Source organism: Gekko japonicus, unplaced genomic scaffold (genome assembly GCF_001447785.1).
Source record: "Gekko japonicus isolate JY-2015 unplaced genomic scaffold, Gekko_japonicus_V1.1 scaffold3884, whole genome shotgun sequence".
NCBI lineage: Eukaryota > Metazoa > Chordata > Lepidosauria > Squamata > Gekkonidae > Gekko > Gekko japonicus.
This window is the reverse complement of record NW_015166549.1, coordinates 58137-85036: the sequence shown is the minus strand read 5'-3', so window position 1 is coordinate 85036 and position 26900 is coordinate 58137. Positions and strand designations below refer to the sequence as shown.

General features: G+C 44.0%; 1 protein-coding gene across 1 annotated transcript in view; it reads right to left on the bottom strand.

Moving 5' to 3' along the window:
- LOC107111378 (gamma-aminobutyric acid receptor subunit gamma-1-like) overlaps positions 1 to 26900 on the bottom strand; it is a gene marked incomplete at its 5' end in the record, with an annotated part of 73501 nt that overhangs the window by 4570 nt on the left and 42031 nt on the right. Inside the window, 4 exons of the mRNA XM_015412346.1 lie at positions 14590 to 14801; positions 17899 to 18051; positions 18370 to 18507; positions 26412 to 26494. Coding sequence (XP_015267832.1) covers positions 14590 to 14801; positions 17899 to 18051; positions 18370 to 18507; positions 26412 to 26494 — 586 coding nt within the window. The remainder of the gene's footprint in view (positions 1 to 14589; positions 14802 to 17898; positions 18052 to 18369; positions 18508 to 26411; positions 26495 to 26900) is intronic.

Below are 26900 nucleotides of genomic sequence, written 5' to 3'. Positions count from 1 at the left end.
AAAATTCTACTTTGTGAGCCACTGGCATTAAAAAGCAATTTGGCTACTGCATAAATTAGTTTGCTCTGGAGCCCCATCCTTCCTGAGCTAAGACAAAAATGTGTGAGCCAGAGGCTAAAAAACTGTGAGCTAGCTCACAATAACTCAGCTTAGAAAGAACATTGGTCCCACGTTGGAGATCACCCTTCCAAGATCTTGCCCGAATCAGCCCTGCTTAGCTTCTGAGATCTGGTGAAATCGGGCTTGCCTGGGCTATCCAGCTCAGGGCAGTAACAAACATTTTCAGTGACAGGAACATAACTGGAAACACCAAGTTTATCATAAGTGTTGGGTTTTGCAAGTGTCATCCCTTCAGTCATGAAGGGGTTAAGATAAGCTTGTAAACAAGTTTAGCATAGAACCAATTAGGTGTTGAGTAGAGTCTTCCCACCAATAAGGGAGAGGTCTTATTTTTAATGAGGTGATCTTAAGATTGACTATTGGCTAATTAATTTATTGGAGATATTCTGCACGAATGCAAGGGGTGGAGCCTTTGGGGGGAAACTTCTGCTCCTTTGTTCTCAGGGTAAATGACACACACATAGGGAAGCAAGGAGACTCAGTGATGACAACAAACTAGAAAGAAGAGTTAGGCTGTTGTTTTCCCCCCTTTCCCTATGTTTTCTAGTAAGTTATTTTTCTTAGACGCTAAACACACATGTGTTTGTGATGATTATTCCACTGCGCTATATTCACTCTGCTAAATATCCAGCAATAAGTCAGTGTGCTGACAGGCCGTATTTCCCCGACTGATCTGCTAATAGGAGGTGAAACCATGACCTCCTCCCTGACTGGGCTTTGGGTCAGTGCATGGGATCGATCCCTAGACACAGTCATACAGACACACTGGAACCTTCTGCCACAGTTTCTGAGGAAGCCACAGCCTGTGCGTGAGAGTTAATAGTGTCATTCTTGTGGCTTGTACTGGGCAGAGGAGTTATTTCATCAGTGGTCATGGCAGAATCAGCCCCTGAGTCACTCATGGTAGATTCAAGATGATTGGTATCAGCAAAATCATTCGAGGCTGCAGATAACATTGGGGGAAGATGTACCCCTGGTATAAATGGCTCTCCTTCTACATTTAGAGGGCAGGGCACACTGCTCCCTTTGGTTGCATCACTTGGGGCACCCTGTCCAGCAGATCTACTTGCCTAGGCCACATCTCATTCCCCAAGGCTGGTCCCTGTAACCCGTCATCCTCTGATTCAGAGGTATCATTGTTTTCTCCAATATGCAGATGCTGAGCTGGCAGGTTCCTCCATCTTCTCAGTTTCTGGTTAGTATTTATTGTCCTTTCAGCCTGATGTTGGACTCCTGATAATTCCACTTCAGGTATAGCTTGCAGCTGTCTAATTGGAAGCAAGTGATTTCTGTGAAGGGTTTTCACAGGCCCATCATTATTTTTGGTCTTGACCTTATAGATTGGCAACATTCCCAGGTTGCCTACTACAACATATGGCAGTGCCTTCCATCTGTCAGACAACTTTGCTTTTCAGGGAGGCCCAGGTTTCTGATCAGTATCCAGTCCCCTTGTAGGAATTCATGTGCCTGCATGCGGGCATCATAGAAATGTTTGCTGCAATTGGTGCTTTTCCGGGTAGTTGCTGTGGCTGGCCGATAGGCCTCCTGCAATTGTTGCTTCATCTTTTCCACATATTGTAGATGAATCCGCACATCATCTCCATCCCCAGACACACTGAAGCACAGATCTACTGGAAGTCTAGGCTCTCTCCCAAACATCAGAAAGTATGGTGTACTTTCTGCGTGGCCACTGGATTTACCTGGTTGAGCTACAGGATAACATCACCTTGGAGAACCATCTGGAGACCATCTTTTTAAACTGAGTATGATTTTATTAACTGTCATGATTGTTTTATTGCTTTTATCTGTTTTATATGGGCTTTGCCCCTTGTAAGCCGCCCTGAGCCCGCTCTGCGGGGAGGGCAGGGTATAAATCTTAATAAATAAATAAATCTTAATAAATAAAAATAAATAAATTGTGGAGTCATCGCAAGTTGCGTTGTAAGCATGTAAAGCTATATGTTGACTCCATTTTGTCTTTTGTTCGGGTTGCAGGGTCCCCGACATGTTGAGCAGAGTATAATCGAATCTTTCTGACTGTAGGTTGCCCTGAGGGTGATGGGGGTCATTCTTGACTTTGTAATCCCTGCCAAACTCAACACTTCCTTTCGTGGTCAACTTTCAAAATCAGGGCCCTAATCCAAATGGATGCAAACCGGTAGCCCATATACAGTAAAGAATTTTTCCCACAGTGCCTTGGCAACAGTGCTGGCCCTCTGATCTCTGGTGGTATAGGCCTGGGAGTAGTGGGTAAAATGGTTTGTCACCAACAATACAGAAGAAGAGGAAGAAGAGATTGGATTTATACCCCGCCCTTCACTTGGAGTCTCAGAGCGGCTTACAAACTCCTTTCCCTTCCCCTCCTCACAACAGACACCCTGTGAGGTAGGTGGGGCTGAGAGAGCTCTGACACAAACTGCTCTTTTTCAAGGACAGCTGTGCCAGAGTTTGTGACTGACCCAGGGTCACATCAGCAGGTGCAAGTGGAGGAGTGGGGAATCAAACCCGGTTCTCCCAGATTAGAGTCTGCGCACTTAACCGCTACACCAAACTGGCTGCTGAGTTCCATAGTTTCCATAGGTTCCATAGTTTCTACTATCTGACTCCACAGGCAAAAAGAATCAATACACACCAGCGCCTTAGGCCCTGTTGTGTGAATACTCTCAAAGAAGTCTACTTGAGCAGGCAGGGTCTTTCGCTGAACATACCAGGCACTGGTTGCGCATTTCCTGGCAACATCGTTAGCCATCTGAGGGCAATAAAATCGCCTTCTGAGGAGGTCCAGTGTTCTTTCAGCATCCAGATATCCTAGGTCATCATGTAGAACTCTTATTGCTGCCAATTTATATCATCGAGGTAGTATCAGTTGCAAAGTCTAGGCTGCCCATTTACTGGGTCTAATATTATATAATACCCCATCAATTATCTTTAAGGCCAGCTTCCAAGGAAGAAAGTACTGTACAAGGCAGGTGCCTACTGGTCCTCTGAAGAAAAGGAAGAACCTTCTTTATCTCTGCACCTTGGTGTTGGGCTTCTCTCCAGTCCTCCAAATTAAAGCGAGGCAAAGGTGTCTGCTGAAGGGAAATGAGGTTCACTGATATAGATGGCATTGACTCAGGGGGAAGACCTAAATCCTTGGCAACATAACCTTCCATGGGTCCAGATGATTCTAGTTCACCCCTGCTAAATAGGGCTTGGACTCCTTCCTCAGGGGCCATGGTCCATTCATCCGTGCCGAAATAAGGCATCTACACTGCGGTGGCTCAAGTGGTTAAGATGCTGAACTGCAGGCTGTGGAAGGTCAGTAGTTCAGCAGTTCGAGACCCGAGTGTGCCACATGATGGAGTGAGCTCCCGTCTCTAGTTCCAGCTCCTGCCAACCTAGCAGTTCGAAAGCAAGAAATTGCAAGTAGATAAATAGGTACCACTTCGGTGGGAAGGTAACAGCGTTCCGTGCGCCTTGGTGTTTAGTCATGCCGGCCACATGACCACGGAAACGTCTTCGGACAGCGCTGGCTCTTCGGCTTTGAAACGGAGATGAGCACCGCAACCCTAGAGTCGGATTTGACTGGCTTGCAAGCAAGGGAACCTTTACCTTTACCTATCTACACTTACTCACCTAGTATGGTAGTGAAAACTGAAATCATAATCAGAAAGGCCCCAACCCTCCCCCCCCCCTCAGTGCAGGCTCACACCTTTTCAATAAGACAAAAGATCCAATGTATTTTTGTAAACACTTCTTTACTATAATGTCCCCACGTTTTTACAATCAATCAGCCGTGTTGACCTCTTCATGGGGATTATGCAGGGGTTCAGGATCCTTTGTGAATCCTGATTCTTTGTGATGGTAAAAGGTGAAAGATGTATACGATCTGAAGAGAAACCAGGATTCTTTGTGGTGATGATATGGTTCCTAAATTTAAACATCTAAGGAGAAAACACCACAACAGCCTGAATTATTGTATTGTATGTATGTGTAGTTCTAGTAGAGGCTGGCGGTTAACTGGGAACAGAGACCCAAGGTGGGAGGTGAATAAGGACTTTGTTCACAATAACTTAGTTTCAGTCACTGGGTGTATCAGATAGTCCAGTTTCAGTATGTAAAGCACAACTACTTAAGGCACTTTAGGCTTCAACACACATTCGATAAAATCTGACCAATACACATCATGCAAGATCACATTTTGGAAAGGTGCGGCACAAACCCCAGAGCATATCAGGACCTGTGAATATGTTGTCATATAAATGCAAAGAACTAGCATACAGAGCCACATACTTTCAGGGAGTCATGGTATTCGACCCAAGAACCTACTTTGGCTAATGGATGGACGTTTGATTTCTCCAACATGGTGGCTGGGCCTCACATCAATATCTGTGTAGCCTGCTGGGGTTCATGTAATGGAGCTGAAAGGGTACAGTACCCAGCAGCCCATGGAATTATTCAAAAGCTTCAACAAAAGTTGCTGAAATTGTATGATTAAATTTTAAATTGGTATTTCAGCACAAGCAGCTTTTTCAGCATTCCTGGTAACATTTAGGATCTAATTGAGCCAATTACCATCAGCAATGTTGTTAAAATGCAACACTTAGACACATTATAATAGAACGGGCAGATAATTGCTCATCGTGTAAAGAAATAAAAGTTCCTGATAGGGCCTGTTTTTGACATTTCGGTTACTAAACAATTATATCTTGTTGGCTGAAAGAATCTAATTCCTTTAAGTGAATTGTAGGCATTACAGAAAAACTTTGGGATCAGAGACAAGTAGAATGCCTCAGCAGCCAAATGTAAAAGAATGCCCATATCAATAAACTATAAGATTGCTATCTATACAATCTATTTAGGTCTTCAAGCAACTGAAGTCAGCACTGTTCGGTTAACCCAACAGACCCTCTGAGAGAAACCAATTTGTTCAACGTGAGGTGTTTTCCCCCCCTCTCCAAGTTCCACAATACCTCTTCCTGGCAGCCATTTATGGGCCCCAGGCACACGGGCCGGATATCGCGGGTGGGAGGCGTGGCTAATTGCCCTGGCGCAGTTTGATCCATGATTACGTGATCAGATGCGCTGGTGGCACAGCACGGGTCCTTCCCTCGGCGCCAGCGGGTAAACAAGGGACCGGAGGGGAATGCCGTGCGCCAGCGCGATCACACCACGGGGGTCTGGAGACAGCCTGTGGCAAACGTTTACTAGTACCTTGGAGGTACTAGTTTTTAAATGCGCATTGTCGGCGGTAAGCCACAGGTGCGCTCCACTTCCCAGATGTTGGGGTGTGATCGCGCCCGGATAATCCGCCCACCTTCTGTGCCTCTCCCGCAGCAACTTTGCTGTGTGACCGGGGCCATGGTCAGTTTCTTTTTGTGGATTCAAACAAAAACTGAGCTGAATCCTGCCAGATTTTCCAAAGAGGGAGAAGGGAACCCCTTTTGACTACACAAAAGGCTATGGTGAGGATTGTGGGATCCATGTAGACAAAAGCCATATAGCTACTGTGAGGAGAGGACCTGGAAGAGATTCAGCAGAAAAGTCTAGATCCAACCCACTATGACAGCAAACTCATGTGATACTGGGTAAAGTCAATACCATTCTCTCATGCCAGTTATATTTAAGACTTTTCCACCTGGTTTTATGGCTATTCTGTATATTTAATTCTCCTACATTTTATTTTGCCAGGTGTCGATATGTAAGGCCAGGTCAAAGCATTTTTTTCACCCTAAACAAGTAATAGCCCCACCCACCCTTATTCACTGTTTATTTATTTCTTCAATTTATACCTCACCCTTCCCGCGAGCAAGCCCCGGGCGACTGACATTAATTGGTACCAGTACCATAAAATCATATACAAAAGTTAAAACATTAAAATATTACACAATCTGACAATTAAGTGCTAGTGGTAGTAGTGGTCTTTCAGTACTTAAGATGGCATACTGTATGGTAAACAACAATTATTTCAGATTCAGTGGTCTTCACAAAAATCAGGTTTTCCTCATGATAGCTGAAGGATAAACATGGCTGCCTAACAAGAAGGGACAGCACAGCACCAGAGAATAAATGTGTCATAGAAACAGGATCTTTGATCCTATAGAATCAGAAATCCCTGTCTAAACCTGAAATGGTATAAGCATTACTGTAAAGTGGGCAATATACACAAAAACTCCCATTCATATCATCCTGTTGGGCAGGAATTTGGTGAACTCTTCCGGTTGGACAGCATCCCTATCAGTTACATTCTGTCGAATGACCCCCTCCTCTCATTGTTTCATGCAACTGAAACAGAAAGTTGCAGCAAGATGGCGCCCAATACAGAGAGGATTAATAATCTTATCTCAGTATTTATGAATGCCACATTTTTATTAATTAAAGCATTTGTATCCTGCCTTCCCTTTTGGTGCAAGGTGGCTTACAATAATTAAACAACACAGTCTGTTTGTTTGGGTCAAAATTAGTTACATGAATGGGCACCCCTGCTAAAACCTGTGTAAGGGGTATACCATTTCAGACTGAAGGCAGGGGATCACGACTGAATGCTTTGTCATTCCAAAAAATCGTTTGCACACAGAGAATTAGGATGTCAGAACAGCAATGCCCTAGCCATATGCCTGTGATGCTAGTTTTCTATGTTTATGGATTTTTTTTAGCATACAGAGGAACATTCAGTTATGTGAGCCCCCAACTAAGTACTGCAAATAAGCAGGAGAGATTCCTGTGAAGGAACAATAAGGTATCTTTTCGGTTGTTAAGGAAACATTTTGCTATAGAACTAAATATTCAGGAGGAACTGAAAAGGGAGGCAAAGTGGCTTGACAAATGGATGGGGATTTCAAACACTAGAAAAGTACAATAAAAAAACTGAAGAGGGAGGGAGTTGGCTCAGAAAACCAGCAAGCTGTGAAACAATGAGTGTTGCCTTGCCAGTCCTTGGCTGGCAAGTGGCAGGAGGATCAGGGTGGGAGTGGGGTGAAGACAGGCATCAACACTTGCTGAAGCGTTGTTCCCGGCCAAAAAAACATAAAAAAAAAACAGAATTGATGGCACTACACTGCATGACGCTCCAGGAATCCTCCTGATCTCTATAGCTGCTACCACGAAGATCGGGAGGATTCCTGGAGTGCTGTGTGATGCAGTGACATCACTTCCTTCTTTTCAACCAGAAATGATATGGTGTTGTTTGATGTCCCCTTTCCCCATTCTTCTCCCGCCATTTGCGTGCCAATGGGGGATGAGGGCATACCACTGGGGGTTCTCCCACTAGTGCTGGGCAAAGGGCAACCCTAGAAATAACCAATGTTTATGGTGGCAATCATAATAAATGACTGGGGTGTAACCTACTGCTCTACTCAGCTAGCATGAAACTCTTCCTTCTGCAGAAGACTCCTCCACCCGTAGCTGAGCGGTGTGGTAGGATGTGATCCATTATTTTTAATTCTGATGGCACATAATCTGGAAATTGCAAATTTGGTGAACTGTTTGTTTTAAATGTTTGCTTCAGCATTGGGAAGTAACACAATGTAAAGGTAAAGGTTCCCTTGCTCGAAAGCCAGTCGAGTAAGACTCTAGGGTTGCGGTGCTCATCTCCGTTTCAAAGCCGAAGAGCCAGCGCTGTCCGAAGACGTTTCCGTGGTCATGTGGCCGGCATGACTAAACACCAAGGCGCATGGAACGCTGTTACCTTCCCACCGAAGTGGTACCTATTTATCTACTTGCAATTTCTTGCTTTCGAACTGCTAGGTTGGCAGGAGCTGGAACTAGAGGCGAGAGCTCACTCCATCATGCGGCACACTCGGGTCTCGAACTGCTGAACTACCAACCTTCCACAGCCTGCAGTTCAGCGTCTTAACCACTTGAGCCACCGTACAGTGATTTAAATCTCAGATCTTGCTCTGTCCTAATCCTTTGCTTCTTCTCCTCACGCTTCTGTTTGAGAACACTCTTTGCAGACCTGTTTAAGAATCCCGTCATTCTGTTATCATGCTCAGGAACTTCATAAAAATCTCCACCTTGTAGTAACAAGGAGTCACATCTTATTTATTTATAGATGACTAAATGTATCTATTTTCTAATGATATGCTGGGCATTAATATTTTAGTTACCTTTGCCCTTTGGGGATTATTAAATGTTTATTATGTTCCGTGTGTGTGTGTGTGTGTCTTTTTGGAAGATCAGACTCACAGAAGTGAGAAAGCAGCTGTTAGCAGCTCAGCGAGCAGTGTAGACAACTTGCTGTCCCCAAAGAGAAAGAAAATTCCTGCAGTTCAGCAGCCGGATACCTTGCCGCCAGTGTTCCCTCTAAGCTGAGTCAATGTGAGCCAGCTCACAGTTTTTTAGCCTCCAGCTCACACATTTTTATCTTAGCTCAGGAGAGATGGTTCCAGGGCAAACTAATTTATGCAGCAGCCAAATCGCTCGCTCACAACTTTAATGCCAGTAGCCCACAAAGTAGAATTTTTGCTCACAAGACTCCACAGCTTAGAGGGAACACTGCAGTTGCCGCATGTAAAAATTTGTCTGTAACATCAAAAACTCCCTAACCTGGATAGCCCAGCCTAGCCTGAGCTCATCAGGTCTCGGAAGCGAAGCAGGGTCAGCCCTGGTCAGTATTTGGATGGGAGACCACCATGGAATACCAGGGTCATGACGCAGAGACCTGCAATGGCAAAACACCTCTGAAATGTCTCTTGCCTTGACAATTGTACGGGGTCACCATAAATTGGCTGAGACATGACGGCACTTTCCACCACCACCACCACCAATGTCAAAAAGACTAGAATGACAGACAAAGCATCTGTGCTCACTAATATATAGCTAAAGAAAAAGGGAAGAGTAAAGGTTGGCAGAAACTGTATCTTTGAACCAGTTCTTTAGTTCTAGTGTATAATTATTAACTATTTAATAATTGGGTTGTTTTTTGTAAAAAAATAATGTCCAAAATAAGCATACAAAAAAGTAGAACACACTATGCGCAACCTCTGTAGCTTCAGAACCCAGCAAGGACCTCTCACAACATTCTCAGCAAGGAACAGGACTGACCTCTCCAAAACGCTTCCTCCCCACAATAAGGGCAGTTTCAACCAACACAGCCCAAAGGAGATTGGATTTATACCCCGCCGTTCACAACTTGAAGGAGTCTCAGAGCGGCTTACAATCTCCTTTCCCTTCCCCTCTGCACAACAGACACCCTGTGAGGAAGGTGGGGCTGAGAGAGCTCTTCTGAGGACTGCTCTTGAGAGAACAGCTCTGAGAGGACTTGTGACTGACTCAAGGTCACTCCAGCAGCTGCATGTGGAGGAGTGGGGAATCAAACCTGGTTCTCCCAAATTAGAGTCTATCAATGTTCCCTCTAAGCTCTGGAATCTTGTGAGCAAAAATTCTACTTTCTGAGCTACTGGCATTGAAGTTGTGAGTGAGCAATTTGGCTACGGCATCAATTAGTTTGCCCTGGAGCCATCCTTCCTGAGCTAGGACAAAAATGTGTGAGCCAGAGGCTAAAAAACTGTGAGCTGGCTCACACTAACTCAGCTTAGAGGGAACACTGGTCTGCACTCAACCACTACACCTAACTGGCTCTTGATTTAGAAAATTTATATGCCATCTCTCCAAAAACCTGCTCCAGATGGCTTATAACTAATAAAACCATTAAAGACTTGAAAAGTATTTGGAAACTTCAATTGATAGGGAACACTGCAGCCAGGATTTGGACTGGAGTGGGTTGTAGGGACTATACTATTTCACTCTTGGCCTGTCTACACTGGCTTCCAATTTGTTTCTGGGCACAAGTGACCTCGAAAGCCCTATATTGTTTGGGACCAACATATCTGAATGACCACCGAATCCCTTATGAACCCATCCGGCCATTACAGTCATCTTCGGAGGCCACGCTTTGGGTACCCTCCCTTCTAAGCTCAGGTGGGGGGTGACCTTGGTCAAGGGAGGGCCTCCTTGGTCAAGGGACCAAAGCTCTGGGACTTGTTTGGCATTCCCCCAATGATCCCTCCTTCCTAACCAATGATTTTAGGTGGCTCAGAGGTTAAGACGCTGAGCTGTAGACCAGAAGGTCGGTAGCTCGGCAGTTCGAGACCCGAGTGCCGCATGATGGAGTGAGCTCCCGTCTCTGGCCCCAGCTCCTGCCAACCTAACAGTTCGAAAGCAAGAAATTGCAAGTAGATAAATAGGTACCGCTTCGGTGGGAAGGTAACAGCGTTCCGTGCACCTCGGTGTTGAGTCATGCCCGGCCACAGGACCACGGAAACGTCTTCGGATGGCGCTGGCTCTTCAGCTTGGAAACGGAGATGAGCACCACCCCCTAGAGTCTGACTGGACTGGCTTTCGAGCAAGGGAAGCCTTTACCTTTTTAACCTGTTTTGTATGTATTTTAACTCTTTTAAAAATAATTTTTAATGATGTATGTTTGAGAGGGGTTTTGATTTTATTATTTTGTATATATTTATCCTGTATATTTTAAACCCTTATTTTTGATCATGTTTATTTTGAATTGTTAGCTCCTTTTGCAGTCCTTGTAAGGGCAGCAAGGCGGGATATAAATTTTGTTAATAATAATAAAACAGTCTGCCAGTTAAGATCTGCCCATAGGCCCTTCTTGCTGTGCTCACACCATCAGATGCGAAATGGGCAGCAATTAGAGACAGGGCTTCTTCAGTGGTGGCACCTCCCTTTGGAACACTCTCCCCCTTGAGGATTTCCTGGTACCTACCTTGCTTTCTTTTAGGTGCCAGGTCAAAACATTTCTGTTCCCTGAGGCTTTTAATTAAGGGCTTGATTTTTTAAACACTATTTTCATTGGGAACTGCTATGGGGGGTGAACAGTGGGAGGGCTTCTAATGTCCTGGCCCCACTGGTGGACCTCCTGATGGCACCTGGTATTTCTGGCCACTATGTGACACAGAGTGTTGGACTGGATGGGCCTTTGGCCTGATCCAACATTGGCGTCTCTTATGTTCTTATGTTAAGCAGTGTGTGGTCTTTTTTATGGTCTTTGTGTTATTGCTGAGCTGTTCCCCCCCCCCCTAATTCTGGGTTTTAATTAATGCATTTCAAGTTTTGTTTTTATTATTTTTATTTTAAAAGCCACATCAGCAGCTTCCTGGAGAGGTCGTATATTTTTAAAATAAATAAATAAAACAAACGCATTAAAAACCAAACCTCTGAAACACAGCCAATTATGCCACTGCAACAGAACAGGGCATAACAATGACATATAATATACCCCAAGGAACCTCAAAGGATGTTGATAAAATGATCCCTGTGTCAGAAGCTGCCCAGAAAATATCTGAAAGCCCATAGTTAAAAGCCAAGATAAGAAGGAATGCTTTAGCTTGGTGCCTAAATGAATGTAAGAGAGGTAACAGACAAGCTTCATGGGGGAGGCACCATAAAGCCATCTTCTCCTAGAGTTGCAGCTCAAGAGATTTGTTCCAGGTCTCCCAACTGACCACCAGGAGATGCAGCATCTCCAATCTCTCCTTTGAACCAGTTATCTACCCCACTGGATGTAAAATCAGGACTTCAGGTGTGCCGCACAGCAGGTAAGGGCAAACAGAAGGACCAGGGTGGGAGATGCTGCAACAGCCTGGTCTTGCATTTCATTTGGGAGTATTAAAGGTACAGAGCTATTCCATGGTTTGCATGTTGTATGCATATAATAGGGTACAACTACACATCAGTTATTTCCCCAGCTTGTGAAAACCTGGTAGGAAGGAACAAACGAGTTGAATCCAGAGTTGGCCCCACCAATTTTTTAGCTGTGAAGCTTATGGGAACAGACAGCTGGGTTCTACACATGCATCTTTTTTTTAAAAAAAGCCCTTTGGCTCTGCCCCTAAACCCTCCTAAAACGACTGGGTGGGCTCCACCCTCGCCTTGGCTCCTAAATGCCAGGCACTGCCCCCTAACTTCCCATCTGTTCTAGACCTCCACCCCTCCAAGCTTGCCAGCTACATACCAGAACGTTTTATTTCAAAAGGGGACAATGTAGCCAGTGTGGTGTCATGGATGGAGTGACTGATTAGGGCTAGGTGGACTAGGTTCCAATTCCTGATTAGGGAAATTCATGATTAGAGCTAGGTTCAAATTTGCATACTTTACAGGGCTGTTGTGAAGATAACATGGAAAGGGGAAGGGAGAGCCATATCAGCAGCCTCGGCTTCTTGGAGGAAGGTGGGATAAAACGTGCTATGTGGGTGGGCCCCACGGGCCACCGTACAGCAGGTCACAGGACAGAGTAGGCAGGGTCAGCCGCTGCACCGACACTGAAGAAAGCATCAGCAGTGATGCATGGGGGGGGGGCTTTCCCAGCATAGCTTTTCCAGAGTGGGAAAAGAGTGCACGAGAGCAGCAACGGCCTTGGTGAACTTGGAGCTAGGCTTGAGCAAGTGCTGCTGCTCTCTTGAGGGAAAGCCATGAGGCTGAATGAGTCAATTGTTCTCTGCTTGGCTGCCCAAGAGAGGGTGCATTTTACCACCCGACCCACCTGTACGCATGCCACTCTACATGAAATCCAAGTGACAGAGCAGGACCGCATTTTATTAATAAAATATGTTTCCCATTTGTTTTGGCATTTATCACAATGTCACAAATTGTTAGAAACGCATACATGATTTATAAATGTCAGAGTTGTCTTCCCCAGTACTCAACTGGGCACGAAGCAAAATGCTGATTCGTAGATATTTTCGGTTTGCTGTTTGCATGAGCAGAGGGTCTTGTTCTCCTAACGAAACACAAGCCCAAGAGATGGCGGGGAGGGGGTGCCGTTTGGAGGGATGGTGAGATGCTGCGTGGATTGATTCATTAAAATCCTTAGCCTCCCGTCTCGTCCACTCTCTGCCGCAGCAGAAGGAGGCTTGCAAAAAGAGGCCTAGCCAGTCTTTTTAGATCTTGGAATCTAAGCAGGGCCAGCTCTGACTGGTGCTTGGATGGGAAACCACCAACAATAGGGTTGCTATGCAGAGGCAGGCAATGGCAAATGACCCCTGTTGCCATAAGTTGCCAGCTGGAGCAGAGCTGGAGTTTAAGGAGGGCTGCTTGGGGTGTGCTGAGTCTAGATGTGAAGATGGTGGGGAAGAGGTTGGCGGCACCGGCAAGGGGCTCCGTGGGCTACGTCTCCCACAGAAGGCAGAGAGCAATGAGGTGCTGCCGTGGGCTAAGCAAGAGGTTGGGCTGCTGCAGGAACAGCCCCTGGATGAAGGCCCCCTCCCACACCTCTTTTCTATCCACCTCTGGTTTTTCCACAGCATGCTGAATAGCTCCTACCTAGGCTGCGGTCACACACGCTAGATAATCCACTTTCAAACCACTTTCAAACTGGATCTCTATTGTGTGAACTGGCAAAATCCAGTTGGAAAGTGCATGGAAAGTGGGTGGAAAGGGGATTATTTAGTGTGTGTGACCGCAATGCTACTCTCCAATCTCCCCCCTTTCTTTCTGCCACTACCGTGTGGCTACTAGTTGCTAGATGGCCTTTCCGCCCTCATTATTGTCACAAAGAGGGAGGCAGAGATGAGAATGTGAGAAGTTGGTGAGGAGAAAAGAAAGAGAAGGGAAGCAAAGGGTAGGAGATGCCAGTTTGGTGTAGTGGTTAGGAGTGCAGATTCAAATCTGGAAGAAACGGGTTTCTTTCCATTCCTGCACTTGCACCTGCTGGATGACCTTGGGCAAGCCATAGTTCTGGCACAGCTGTTCTTGAAAAAGAGCAGTTTCTGTCAGAGCTCTCTCAGCCCCACCTACCTCACCGGCAGTGTTCCCTCTAAGCTGAGTTAGTGTGAGCTAGCTCACAGTTTTTTTAGCCTCTGGCTCACACATTCTTATCTTAGCTCAGGAAGGATGGCTCCAGAGCAAACGAATTTATGCAGCAGCCAAATAGCTCGCTCACAACTTTAAGGCCATTGGCTCACAGAGTAGAATTTTTGCTCACAAGACTCCACAGCTTAGTGGGAACTTCGCTCACTGGGTGTCTGTTGTGGGGAGGGGAAGGGAAAGAAGTCTGTAAGCCACTCTGAGACTCCTTTGGTAGTGAAGGGCGGGGTATAAATCCAATCACTTCGTCTTCTAGGAAGGGCTGGCCTGCAACCCACTTTTAGAGGCTCCTCAGCCCACTTTTGGGTCCTGTCCCACAGGTTGGGAAACACTGCCATAGAGCACAACAGAATCCTGTTTTACCCTGCAGATAGCACCAAGCCAGGAAGTGAGAGGCCTGTGTGCTCCTTCCCACAAACCTGTTCACTCAGCCAAGAAATATGGGCTCCGCCCATTATACCCTTTGGTCTTTAGTCTGATAAATGAGCTCCCTCCCAAATCGAGGCTGAACTCTGGGGTCTCTGTAGCACCACCTGTTAACTATTTTCAGGCTTCCTTGGGTCAGGGTTTAGAAAAGCTCCCCCAAGGATCAGTGTTGCTTTGCTAGAACATTCTCTTCTCAGTCTTGCTCTTCCCAACATTTCACTCAGCTTTTGCACTTACCACAGGTTTCCTGTTTACTCTCTTGTCATTCTTCTTGGCTCCTTTTCTGTTGCTGGTGAAATAATGCAAGGTGCCATACTCCATCAAGGCAGCAAACACGAAAATGAAACACACCGAGACAAAAAGGTCCATTGCTGTTACGTAAGACACCTTGGGAAGAGACTTCCTTGCAATTGTACTCAGTGTGGTCATCGTCAATACGGTGGTGATGCCTGTTCAGAAATAACAGAAAGATTTTTTTTGGGGGGGGGGTTCCCATCATGAGAAATCTTAGGAATATTTGCATCTCAAGATTCTAGAAGACACAACAGGCCATTTCTGTGGATCTACAAGGCACGCACTACCATGGACTGTGGAGGCATGGCTGTATAAACCACAGAAACATACATGTAGTATTGTTTTAACCATGATCTGTGATACTTTAATTGGGTTACTTTTGTCAGCGGGTGAGTGGAAAGAAATTAAAGTCTAGTTAGCCAAAAAGGTTGGGGGAAAAAGACTTTTATGTGGAAACATAAAAGATAGAAAAAAAAAAGCTAAAAATGATATTCCAAAAACTTCAGCCATGCATTTGGTTTCCTGTATGCAGCTATACATACCATTGGGCAATGTTCTATCCTGACCTGGCTCATAGAGAAATTTGGACCACTGACATCAACTATCTGGAAAGCTACCTCTGATGGTCCTAATTAACAATGAAAGATACCTAAACCATGTAAAAAAAATTACATCTGCATGTTCAGTGCTTTGCTCAGGCATGTTGTAATTTTTACAAAAACACTGTATGGTGTGTATTGTACAAATATAAACCATGGCTGAAATGCATTTGGTTTGGTCCACCCTGTATCTTATGTTATTTATATTTGTAACTGGTCATAGGAAAGATGTTTGTAAGTATGTGACATCCCCATGTGCGCAAGTGCAATCTTACTCAAAAGGTGTTTTTTTTTAATACTAGGGTACCTATATATGTAACCTATATATGATGGATTCTGATGCACAACTTTTAAGTATTTACAATGTAATTTAAAGTTTTTGGGATATAATTTTAGCTTTTTTGTGACTGACATTCATATATGAGGATTGTTTTCCTCTCCCCCCCCCCACCTTTTTGGTTACCTTGTCTGTTCTGGGCTGAAATTTTTCTTCTCTCCCCCACCACATTCTTTTTTGTTGTTGGTTTTTACCGTTAAGAAATTGAAATTCGAGTCATTGAGTTTGTTCAAGACACAATGCCAAACCACTATCTCAATGAGTGATGTGTTCATCCACTCCCATTCAATTCGTCTTTAGCGCAAACCACAATCAGCTTTTATATTAGGATTCTGGGTTGAGTTTTCTCTCCAAACCAGGACTGCAAAACAGCTCCAAACTGTGTGCTCCTTCAAGTAGCACCACAACATGGTTTGGCATTCTGTCTCTGGACTAACCACCTGTAGGCAACATTTTACACAAGAACAGGTTTCGATGTTAAAGTGAATTTTTGAATACAAGCTTCAAACTTATTCAAGGCAACGTTGGATTTATGCTATATATTATTTATATACTGTATTTATGTAAATGTCACTTATATCAAGATAGTTGTATTCCAGAAAGCCTTCAGGTAATTTTGAAAATAATCTGCTCTATATTATTTGAATTTTGTACTTTTAATCTGAGGATTGTTTTATTACTATTGCATTATAATTTATGGTGCTTTTGTTATAAACCCACTTTTTTAGGGTCTTGTGGCTGAAATTACACTGCATTATACTTTTGGAATTCGCCTTGAGTTTCAGGGAGAAAGGTGAATGATAAAGGAAGTTAGATATATAAATAAATAAAAGCAGTGAACACCATAGTACATTGGCAGTGAAAACCATAAATACCATAGTAAATTAAGCTGGCAGATTTACAGCGCCATCCTAAGCAGAGCTATACCCTTTCAAATCCACTGAAGTCCATGTTATTCTTTGAGAGTATTATTTAGTATTCAAATTTGCCAAGTTGTTGCTAGTGACAGTACAAAACAGCAAGAGTCCAGTAGCACCTTAAAGACTAACAAAATATGTGGCAGAGTATGAGCTTTCATGAGTCACTGCTCATCTCTTCAGATACAGCTAGAATGGGAGTCCATCTGTCCTGTTTATTGGAAAGTGTTGTTGGTGAGCAAGTCAAGTGCACCAATGTTCTATTAGCCTGGTCATATGAGCCTGCCATACCACCATTTTTAACCTATGACTATAGGGTAGCTGGCCTCCCCTCTGGCCCCCAGTGGGGGATGGGAGGGTAGGGTTGCCAGATCCAGGTTGGGAAACTCCTAGAGATTTGGGGATGGAGCCTGGGTAGGACAGGGACCTCAGTGGGGTGCAATGCCAGAGTCCCCTCTCCAAAGCATCCATTTTCTCCTAGGGAACTGATGTCTGTAGTCTGGAGATGAAGTGTAATTCCAAGGGATCCCCAGGTCCCAACTGGAGGCTGGCATCCCTCAACAGAATATGCCCAACAGTTTAATTCAATAACCTGAAATAAACTGGGATGAAGACAGTGAAAATTAAATGCCCGAGTTACAGCTAATTCTTGTGTTCATTGTGGTGGTTGTCTGAAAATAAAACCACACAAGAAATGGTCTATGTGGGAAGCCATTTGTGTGATGTTACTCCCTTCACGTTTCTGCAGATTGCACAATCATACCAGTGTCCTCCCAGCCTACCCCCCACAGTGGGTTATACAGGTATGGTTGAAAACCTGCTTTTCTGCTTGAGGAATTACTTCATGTATACAGCATTCTAGATGGAATAGTATACACAGGGTTTCATTATTCAAACAGCAATCATTCTACTGCTGAACATATTTGGCCATAGCCAACCATGGGGAACAGTTAAAACAGACACTTCTGTATCTGTCGACATGGACTTTTGATTAAGAAAAAAATTGGATGGTGGAATTGGAACAACATCCATAAATCAACATACCATGAAATAATTTCACACGGCAAGGTTGCACATCGTGGATTCATGCTCTCTCTTTGGTATGTTCCATATTATTACTCTTTTCATGCTGTCTGAAGAAACTGTACTGCTAAGGCAGTCTCTGATTTTTTTAACTGCAAAGACGTTTGCAGTGCAAAAGTTGCACACTTTTAAGTGTGCTGAAGTCAATGAACTTAAAGGGGTGTAACACTGCTTAGGATAGGCACCGCTGGTTCATTTTCTTTCTGGTGCTCATGTCTATATGTGTGCGATTTCTATGGGTCTCTGACCGTAATAAAATGAATGAATATATGTGTGCGATGACTAAAGTACAGGTGAACTGGAAGAGCACAGGTACCTAAGGAAGTCCTTGCAGGCACTGCATCTTTATTAATCCAGAAGGAGACCCAGGAAAGAACAACAGTCAGTATGCAAGGAATGTATGTTTGAATCGTAAAATACCCCATGCGTCTGCTCAGATCAAAGAAGATCGTCATGACAACATAATCCCCTACAAGAAAAGAATTTCACAATCAATTATACCATGCAAGTGATTTTCCGCTAAACATTTCATTTTGCCTTTCCTCCCCAAATGATACCTTACTCTGGATGAAAATTGCTACTGGGAAAATGTACTCTGATAAAATGGAAGCAAAGAAATTACCCAATGTGCACACATTCAATTTCTAACAAATAAAACTACAACAACTGCATTTTCATTACACAGTTTCAAACATGCTGAAATACTCTGTGGTATGAGTCCAGAAGTATGCATAACAAAGATCTTCCATTTGAAATTGATATAAGGAAATTCCAGGTTATTCCTCACCAGAATGAGTACGAGAGATATCAGTTGTATTTCTTAAACCTACAAATGAAAACTGATACAATCTCCAGTATTCTGGATCTGCCACTTCAACTGAGGATTTCTTCCATTTGTATACAATTTCATTCTTGGGGTATCCATCTAGAAAACAGGAGCACAATATCAATTAATCTATCATGATAGAAGGCTGTGGTAATACTCTCTGGGTTCGTTCAGACGGGGAGTTTCAGCCGGCATAAACTGTTCCGGTTGGAACTGTTGCAGTTTATGCTGGCTGAAACGCGATCACACTTACCTCCCTCACAGCGGAGCCCATCGCTGTATGCCCGTCCACACACAGCGGGCATCGGCGGTTTGTTGTGTGTTTTTTTACTCAGTTTGCACATGCGCATAGGCAGCCATCCACAGAATGGCGATCTTCGTGCATGTGCAAAACACCCCGTCTTATCTTTAAAGTTTAGTTTAGTTTAACTGGCTCGCAGTTAAAAGCCCTCCTCTGTCCCAGCTGACTGTTTGAAAGCAGCCCTTTTTAAAAGGCTAATTGTAAACTGCTTTCCGAAGCGGCTGGTGGGCTGAATCCCTCCTCCCGCTCCCCCGCCACCGGGTCTGTTTAGATCCGTCTCTATTTTACTGCCAGGCCCTTCCGCAGTCCATGTGAACGGCAGCGGCGGCTCCTCTCTGGAGGAATCCCCGCAGCCAGGAAGACAGGAACGGCTCCGTTTCCAGCTCAGGAGACTTGTTGCTGCTGAAGCAACTGCGTGGAAACGACTGGAGACTAACAGCCCTGCTGTTTCTCTCCCGCCCACCCGCCCCCCTAAAGTCTTTGTAAATGGAGACGAGTTGGCTAGCATTGCAACATCGTCGTGCTTGCTTCCTCTCGATAGCTTTGCAGAGGAATTGGAGAAAGAAAACTACCACACAAAGTTTAAAGTTTAAAGAGCAAACTGGCCTCCCATTAAAGAGCAAACGTAAACTAAGGACCTTTTCTTTTTTTAAAAAAAACAAACGCCAGGGCGAAGCTTCGCCCAAGCGCATATCGCCTACCTTTTAAAAAAAATAGTGGGGGGAAATCGGAAGCCCCTGGCTTCTGAACGGAAGTGGCTCTGCAACATTGGAGAGCGATCAGATGGGGAGGTAAACCGATTACAACCGTTGCACTCAGGATACCACCACTTCGGGACCTAGTGGCAGAATGCAACGGTGTAAAGCGCTTTACAACGGTTAGGGACGGAAGGCAGATGTTCGCCGTCTGAATGCCGGTAAGTACACCGATTGCAACCGGCACCTATAACGTTGCAAACATCGCATCTGAACGCACCCTCTGGTAGTGTTGAGGCAATTATATATATGTGTGTGTGTGACTGCAGATGGACCTATACAGAATTGGGCACATAACTGCTGGGTAAGCAGTTATACTGCAACCAAAGTAAGAGAAACTAAGGATAATTTTTGATGATCCTAAAGGTTGTGTGAGTTGGAACATAGCACCTATTTATTTTTATTTTTTATTTAAAACATTCTAATGCTACCTTTCCTCCCATCTTAGGGTCCCCAAGGCAGCAAGCAATCAAAAATTTAGAGTGAGCTTTCAAAGAAATAGAATAGGAAAAATGAAAAAAAAAATACAATTCAACAAAACACGTACACAGTTAAAACACATACACACGAAGGAGAGCCAGTGAGGAAATGCCAGACAAAATAGGTGGGAGTCTTCATGAGCTGGTGGAAGATAACGACAGAGAGGGATAGACAGATTTCCCGGGGGGGGGGGAGAATTTAATAGTTTTCCATTCTTGGGTTGCCACCCAGATGGAAGGGGCACCTAAAGAAAGGCCCCTGAAGATGACTACAGTGGCCAGGTAGGTTCATACGGGAGTACGAAGTCCTTAAGATATGTTGGTCCCAGGCCTTATAGGGCTTTAAGGGTTGCAGCAGCAGTTGTTTTAAGCAGGATTTTTTTGGGGGGAATGTGTACACTTTCCCCCTCCTTTCTTAAAGCTGCCTTCATACATTTAGCAGAGTGTACTCCTCTGATTTAGCCCAGCCTTATCTGTGATACATCCAACCCTTGCAAACAGGAGAATTTCACATTCCAAACCAGATAATTATGAATGAAATCACTGAAAAATTTGATAGCAAAGGTGTTTGCTACTGGAAGCTGAATTTAAGAGCAAAGGAAGATCCTGAAGGTACATTATCTACTGAATTCTGCAGATTGTATTAAAAGGCTGTCTTCTCAACTACCATTTTGCCATTGAGGCAAAATGTATACCCTCACATAATCTAATAGTTTCTTCTAAATTAAGCCCTCTTTTTTTCTGTTCCAATAACATTATTACTGCTCTAATCACCAGCAGCTTCTGAAAAGGTGATATGAATGAGAAAGAGATGGAAAGAGAGAATATTTTAGTGGATCTCTTGAAGTTTAAGATCCCGATCCAATAATGTTAGTCATGGCTTAATTCTGTCGAAATTGAGCAAGTTAATTGCAACTGACACATCAGTACTATGGCTTCCAATTGGCATTAAACATGACTTATTTGAAGTGTCTTGGAGTCTCTATGCACTGTAATTTGTTGAAATTAATCAGTCTTACACTGCTTTTGAGACATGTTTGTTTCATTTCTGAATACGTCTTTGCAGTTAAATTCACCTGCGTATCATGTGCGTAGCTTGTACATCAAACCTAAATATGCCCCCATCTAGAAATGGAAGAGAAACCCTATGTTCAAATGATGAATTTTCAGCTAGTTTAACTTAACACCAAGGGCAAAAGCTTCCTCATAATGAGAAGAACCATCAGAGGAAATGTCTTTGGAAAGATCAGAATCTGAAAGGATTTCATCTAAATAGTGAAGAAAGGATTAAGCAATAAATTACATCTTCAAAAGATACTCTTTAGTTAAATTTCATCGCCTATTAAGTTTAATATCTAGAAATAAATTGTTTAGATGTACTCGGTATTTCATTCTGTTCATGACAGTGTGATGTCCTTGGGAACAAATTAATTTTATATGCTTATTACAGTTTATAGCACTGAAAGCCTGTGGAGCTACTTATTCTTAGACAAATGTAGAGTGAGTAATAATGACAGAGACTGGTATGATGCCATGCTCAAGGGATCAGTCTATTGACAATTATCTTTGTATGGTTATATCCACACAGATCTTTTGCCACATCTCAGATAATTTTGCATAATTGCTGATTGGTGTGCCTCAAATTCTTCCCGGAAAAAAAGCTCAAGGTAGCTTCTTCCAGGCTGATAAACAACCAATCTTAAACCAAACAGTTCAGTTTTAAGTCTGTTTCTGTAGAAACATCAAGACTGGTCGACAGAAGGCAGGTGACACACAGTAGCTGTAAGAAGCCAGATGAGATCATATCGGTTTCGCAGGTCTCCAGTACTGCTGGGCTTCACACCTGCAATACACTCTCAATCCATCCCCTCTTGAGTTGCTGTAGAACAGCAAAGATCAGGCTTGCAAACTGCCTGGGTGAAGGCAGAAAGCGCCTGGGTCAGTGTGATATCACCAGGATAAAAATACTGTCCAAACTGTAAAGTTTATATTGGTTTTACACTCCATCAACTGTCATGATTTCTCCCGTAAGCAACCTGTAAATGATATTTATTAGTTAGAATATTTCTAAGATGCTTCTTCAGAGTCCTGCTTGAGGCAGCTTACGTTTTTTTAAAAAAAAACAACAGGGTAAAAACAAGCCATGAAAAAACAAGCCATTAGATACAAGGAGCATAAAAACTACCCATAAAACAGAAGCAGACTATTAAAAAGTTGATAAGATAAAAAACCCTGATCAGAAGCCTGGGGGAAACAACGTAGTTTAGCTGGTTCCTAAAAGAAAGGAAAGTAGGTACCAGCTGAATCTCAAGGGGAAGGGTACCACTTGGTGCCACTACAGAAAACGCCCTGTCTCTGGCTGCCACCTGCCTCACCTCTGAAGACAGGGGCACAGAGAGAGCAGAGCTTGAGAGGCAGATCTTAACTGGCACGATGGATAGTATGTGAGGAGAGGGTACTTTGGGACCCAATTATAGTTCGGTGAAGTGCTGAGAATTCTGTTCCTAGCCCTCACACCTGCGAAGAAAACCCATTTCAGATTACAGTCCTATATACACTTAGTTGGATTCAGATGGGTAGCCGTGTTGGCCTGAAGCAACAGAACAAAGTTTGAGCTCAGTGGCCACTGGACCCAAACTTTGCACTTAGTTGGAGAAAGTCACGCAGAATAAAGAAAACAGAAATAGCACTGGGCTACATGTTTGTAGCATGGGCATGTTTTAAAATGGCTTAAAACCAAATAGCAAAAAGGAGTTTTGTGAGATTGTGAAAGGGAAATGTTAAAGATTAAATAGATTTATTGTAGCATAAGCTCTTGGGAGGGCTAGAGGCATCTGATAAAATGGGTTCTTGTCCATGAAAGCTTATGCTATGATGCATCTGTCAGATCCTTAGCACAGTTAGTGCCGTACAACCTCTTTTGTTTTTGCTACACCTTACCAAGAGGCTGCGGTGGCTCAAGTGGTTAAGATGCTGAACTGCAGGCTGTGGAAGGTCAGTAGTTCAGCAGTTCAAGACCTGAGTTGCCGCATGATGGAGTGAGCTCCCGTCTCTAGTTCCAGCTCCTGCCAACCTAGCAGTTCGAAAGCGAGAAATTGCAAGTAGATAAATAGGTACCACTTCAGTGGGAAGGTAACAGCGTTCCGTGCGCCTTGGAGTTTAGTCATGCCAGCCACATGACCACGGAAACATCTTCGGACAGCGCTGGCTCTTCGGCTTTGAAATGGAGATGAGCACCGCAACCCTAGAGTCGGACTCGACTGGCTTTCGAGCAAGGGAACCTTTACCTTTTACCAAAAGGCTATCCCACTGGATACCATTTTGTGCTTAGACAGTTCCTTTGGGGTTGTTTTTTTTTTGTGAGAGTCATATCTTTCAGTCTAACAAAACATTGATTTCTGTAGGCTTTTGACAGCATGGCTCTGAACCGAAGGGCTGATCACCATAGTCAAAGAGGCTTACTTTTCTCTTGGATGAGAAGGGACACAGCATACAGAACTGCAAGCTGCCTGCTTGGGCATAGTGCATTTTTCCTTCCCAAAAAGAAGGGAAGGTTCCTAAATAGAGGTATCAGGTGTCTAGTTCTGAACTGAATAGCCCAGTATTTTCCCTTCTGGTCCACTAAAAAATTGAGAAAATACTGAACACATAAATGTCCAGTATTTTCTAATTAATTGAGCCTGCAACCACTGCAGCCAAGTTCCACGTATGTGCTCTTTCTTTCCTCTGTGGCTTGGTAAAGTGGCAACACCCGTGACCGCTTGTTCTCCATCGCAGCCAGCAATGTCTGCAAGGAACCAAATCCACCACTTAATGGCCAACAGGATGCTCCTGGAAAAATCCTGTTGACTTGACTGAAGAAAACTGGAGAAGGAGAGGCTTTCACAGGTGGCCAACCAATTGGCTTCCCATGTTGGTTCCAGCTGACTATGATGGTGGTGGGATGGAATCTTCTAAAGAAAAGCGAAAAGAGATCTTTGGTGGGGAAAACGCCTGGAGACATCAGAGGCAACAAGTCTTATGTTCTTAAGCATATGCCGTTTCCCTTTTAGGACAAAGGGGATGTTAAGATGCTTAGCTTGAGATAAATTGTGTCTCTTATCTTGCCCTTTTTATACTGTATAATGTGTGTGTGTGTGTGTGTATATATATATATACACACACACACACACATACACATGCATATTTACTCCTTTTTCATTATTGTATTGATTTAATTGGACTTAGACTGAAAGTTAATGTATGGGATTGAACTTTATATTATTTTAAATACAATCATTAAGGATGAGCATGAACAAAAGTTCTTAATGAATTTTTGGCCAGTTCACAGTTCGTGAAGCAATGTTTATGAACTAACAATCACCACGAACTTTCACAAATTGTGATGAAGTTCGTGGCAGTTCGTGAAGAGCAGAAAGCAGGGTTCAAACCCCTGCTTTCTGCTCCCTGTGAAGAGCCACAGAGAACAGAAAGCAGGGGGTGAAATGGCTGGGAGCCATTTAAACCCCTGCTTTCTGATCTCTGTGGCTTTTCATGAGGAGCAGAAAGTAGTGGTTTAAATGGCTCCCAGCTTGTGAATACTGTGAATACTTGTGAATACTGTGGCAACACAATCAAAGAAGGAAATTTTTGGACCACAAGTCTACTTTATAATCACTGGGCTAGTGATAGCACTTTAAAGGCCTTATGTACATATTGACCCTGTGCCTGGTGATTTTATTTTTCAACAATTTACTTTATGGTCCTTATTAAATTTATACTTTGTATATATTCTTGATTGTGTGTATGTGAATATATGTATTAGCCATTTTGCCACATATATATGACCTCTGAGGAAGGCCTATTTGGCCGAAACGCGTAAGGTCAAGCTTTTAAGCCCTTGGTATTGTAATGTTTTATATATAATTGTTGTAAATGGGCCCCTGTATATGTTTTAAAATTTGTTATTAATAAATACATGTATCTTTCCCCACTTTTATTAGATAGGTTTTAATACTGGCCCTCTTCTTCACTAACCTTTGTTTGGTTCTGGATTCCATTGTTAGGTTCAGTTTTTTTCCCTTTTTGTTTCTGCTAGTTAAATAGCTGCCAGCCATTTAAACCTAACAGGTGACCAGTGGACCCACCAAGCTGTTAGGTTTAAGTAGCTGTGAGCATATATACCGCTGCCAGGCATCTCCCCCTTATGGTCCTGGTGACCAACGGCCAGGAGAAAGGTGGAAGAGAAGTCCCTTTCAAGTGCGGTCCCTGCCCCCTTTCTCCTGTCGGTGGCTCACCATGGCTGGGAGAAAGGGGGATCTGAACTCATTAGACCAGCTCAGTTCGGGTGGTGCCCTTTTGAGTTGGTTCAATTCAAGGTTCGGTTCAGGGGCCATCCTGAACACTGAACCTCTTTGGGGGGAGGTTCGTGCCCATCCCTAGTCAGTTGCATTACTTCCTCTTCTCCTCTGACTTCTAACAACCAAGTGGCAGAATATTGAAGATGTAGACATTTTAATTAATATTAACAAAAGTTGATGTTTTTCAAAAATGGGCATTAAAAACATGTTTTCTTGAGGGTTCATTATTTGATCAATTCATACCTGAATTGCATATCCCTGTCATGCATTTCCTTTGCAGCCTAAGAAAATGAAAAATGTAACCACTCTGCATATTCTTAAACAACAGAGCATCAGTCTAGAAAGAGAGAGAGAAAAATACGGTACAGGGGTAGGGGTCCCACTTCCGGCCTTCAGTGGGGTGCCATTGGTGCCAGCTCCGAGGGTCAGGAGTTTGGGAGTGCTCCTGGATGCCTCCTTGACCATGGAGGCCCAGGTAGCAGCCACTGCCAAGGCAGCCTTTTACCATCTACGGCTGATTAGGCAGTTGGTCCCCTTCCTCGAACGCAATGATCTCGCGTCAGTGATCCATGCGATGGTCACCTCGAGGTTGGATTACTGCAATGCTCTCTACATGGGGCTGCCCTTGGGGCAACTTCGGAAGCTGCAGCTGGTGCAGAATGCGGCAGCTAGGTAGCTGATGGGTGCCCCTGTGAGGGAACACATCCAACCGGTGCTGAGGGCGCTGCACTGGCTGCCAATAGCGTTCCGGATACACTTCAAGGTGCTGGTTATGACCTTTAAAGCCCTTTATGGTTTGGGGCCTGTCTACCTGCGGGACCGCCTTTCCCCGTACGTTCCCCCGAGAGCACTGAGATCGGAGTCGCAGGACCGCTTAGTCCTCCCTGGCCCTAGGGACGCCAAGTTAACAACTACTAGAACTAGGGTGTTCTCTTTAGCTGCACCAACATTGTCGAACCAGCTCCCACATGAGATCCGCGCTCTCCGGGATCTTCCCCAGTTCCGGAGAGCGGTGAAGACGGAGTTATTCCTGCCGCCCTGAGCCGCTTCGGCGGGAGGGCGGGATAAAAATCAAATAAATAAATAAATAAATAAATAAATAAAATACAGAAAGTATTTTGCTACCTACAGCTTGAAAACTCCAGCGGACAGGAATGTGCATCCATGGGAAAGTTGTGAAGCTTAAGGTAACACTCAGCATTAATTGTCAACCTAAATAAAAGAGAGAAAACATTATGCATAAAGCTTTAAATTATGACCAAGCTATCAGACTTATTCAGCAAGATTGCAAAACAAATAGAGAAGTCACTTTTGCCAAAGAAGAGCCAAGATCCAAAAAAGCTATTTCAGGAATTCATGGAAGATATTCACAGAGATCAGTTCTATCACAAATTCATGGAGGATAGGTCCATCAGTGGCTACTAGCCATGGTGACAGAGGAGAATCTCGACATTCAGAGGCACTAAACCTATGAATCCCAGAGTCAGGAGGCAACATCAGGGGAAGGTCTTGGCATCTATGCCCTATTGTTGGTCCTCCAGAGTAAGTGGTCAGCCAATGTGTGAGACAGGATGCTGGATTGGATGGATCACTGGTCTGGTGCAGCAGAGCTTTTTAT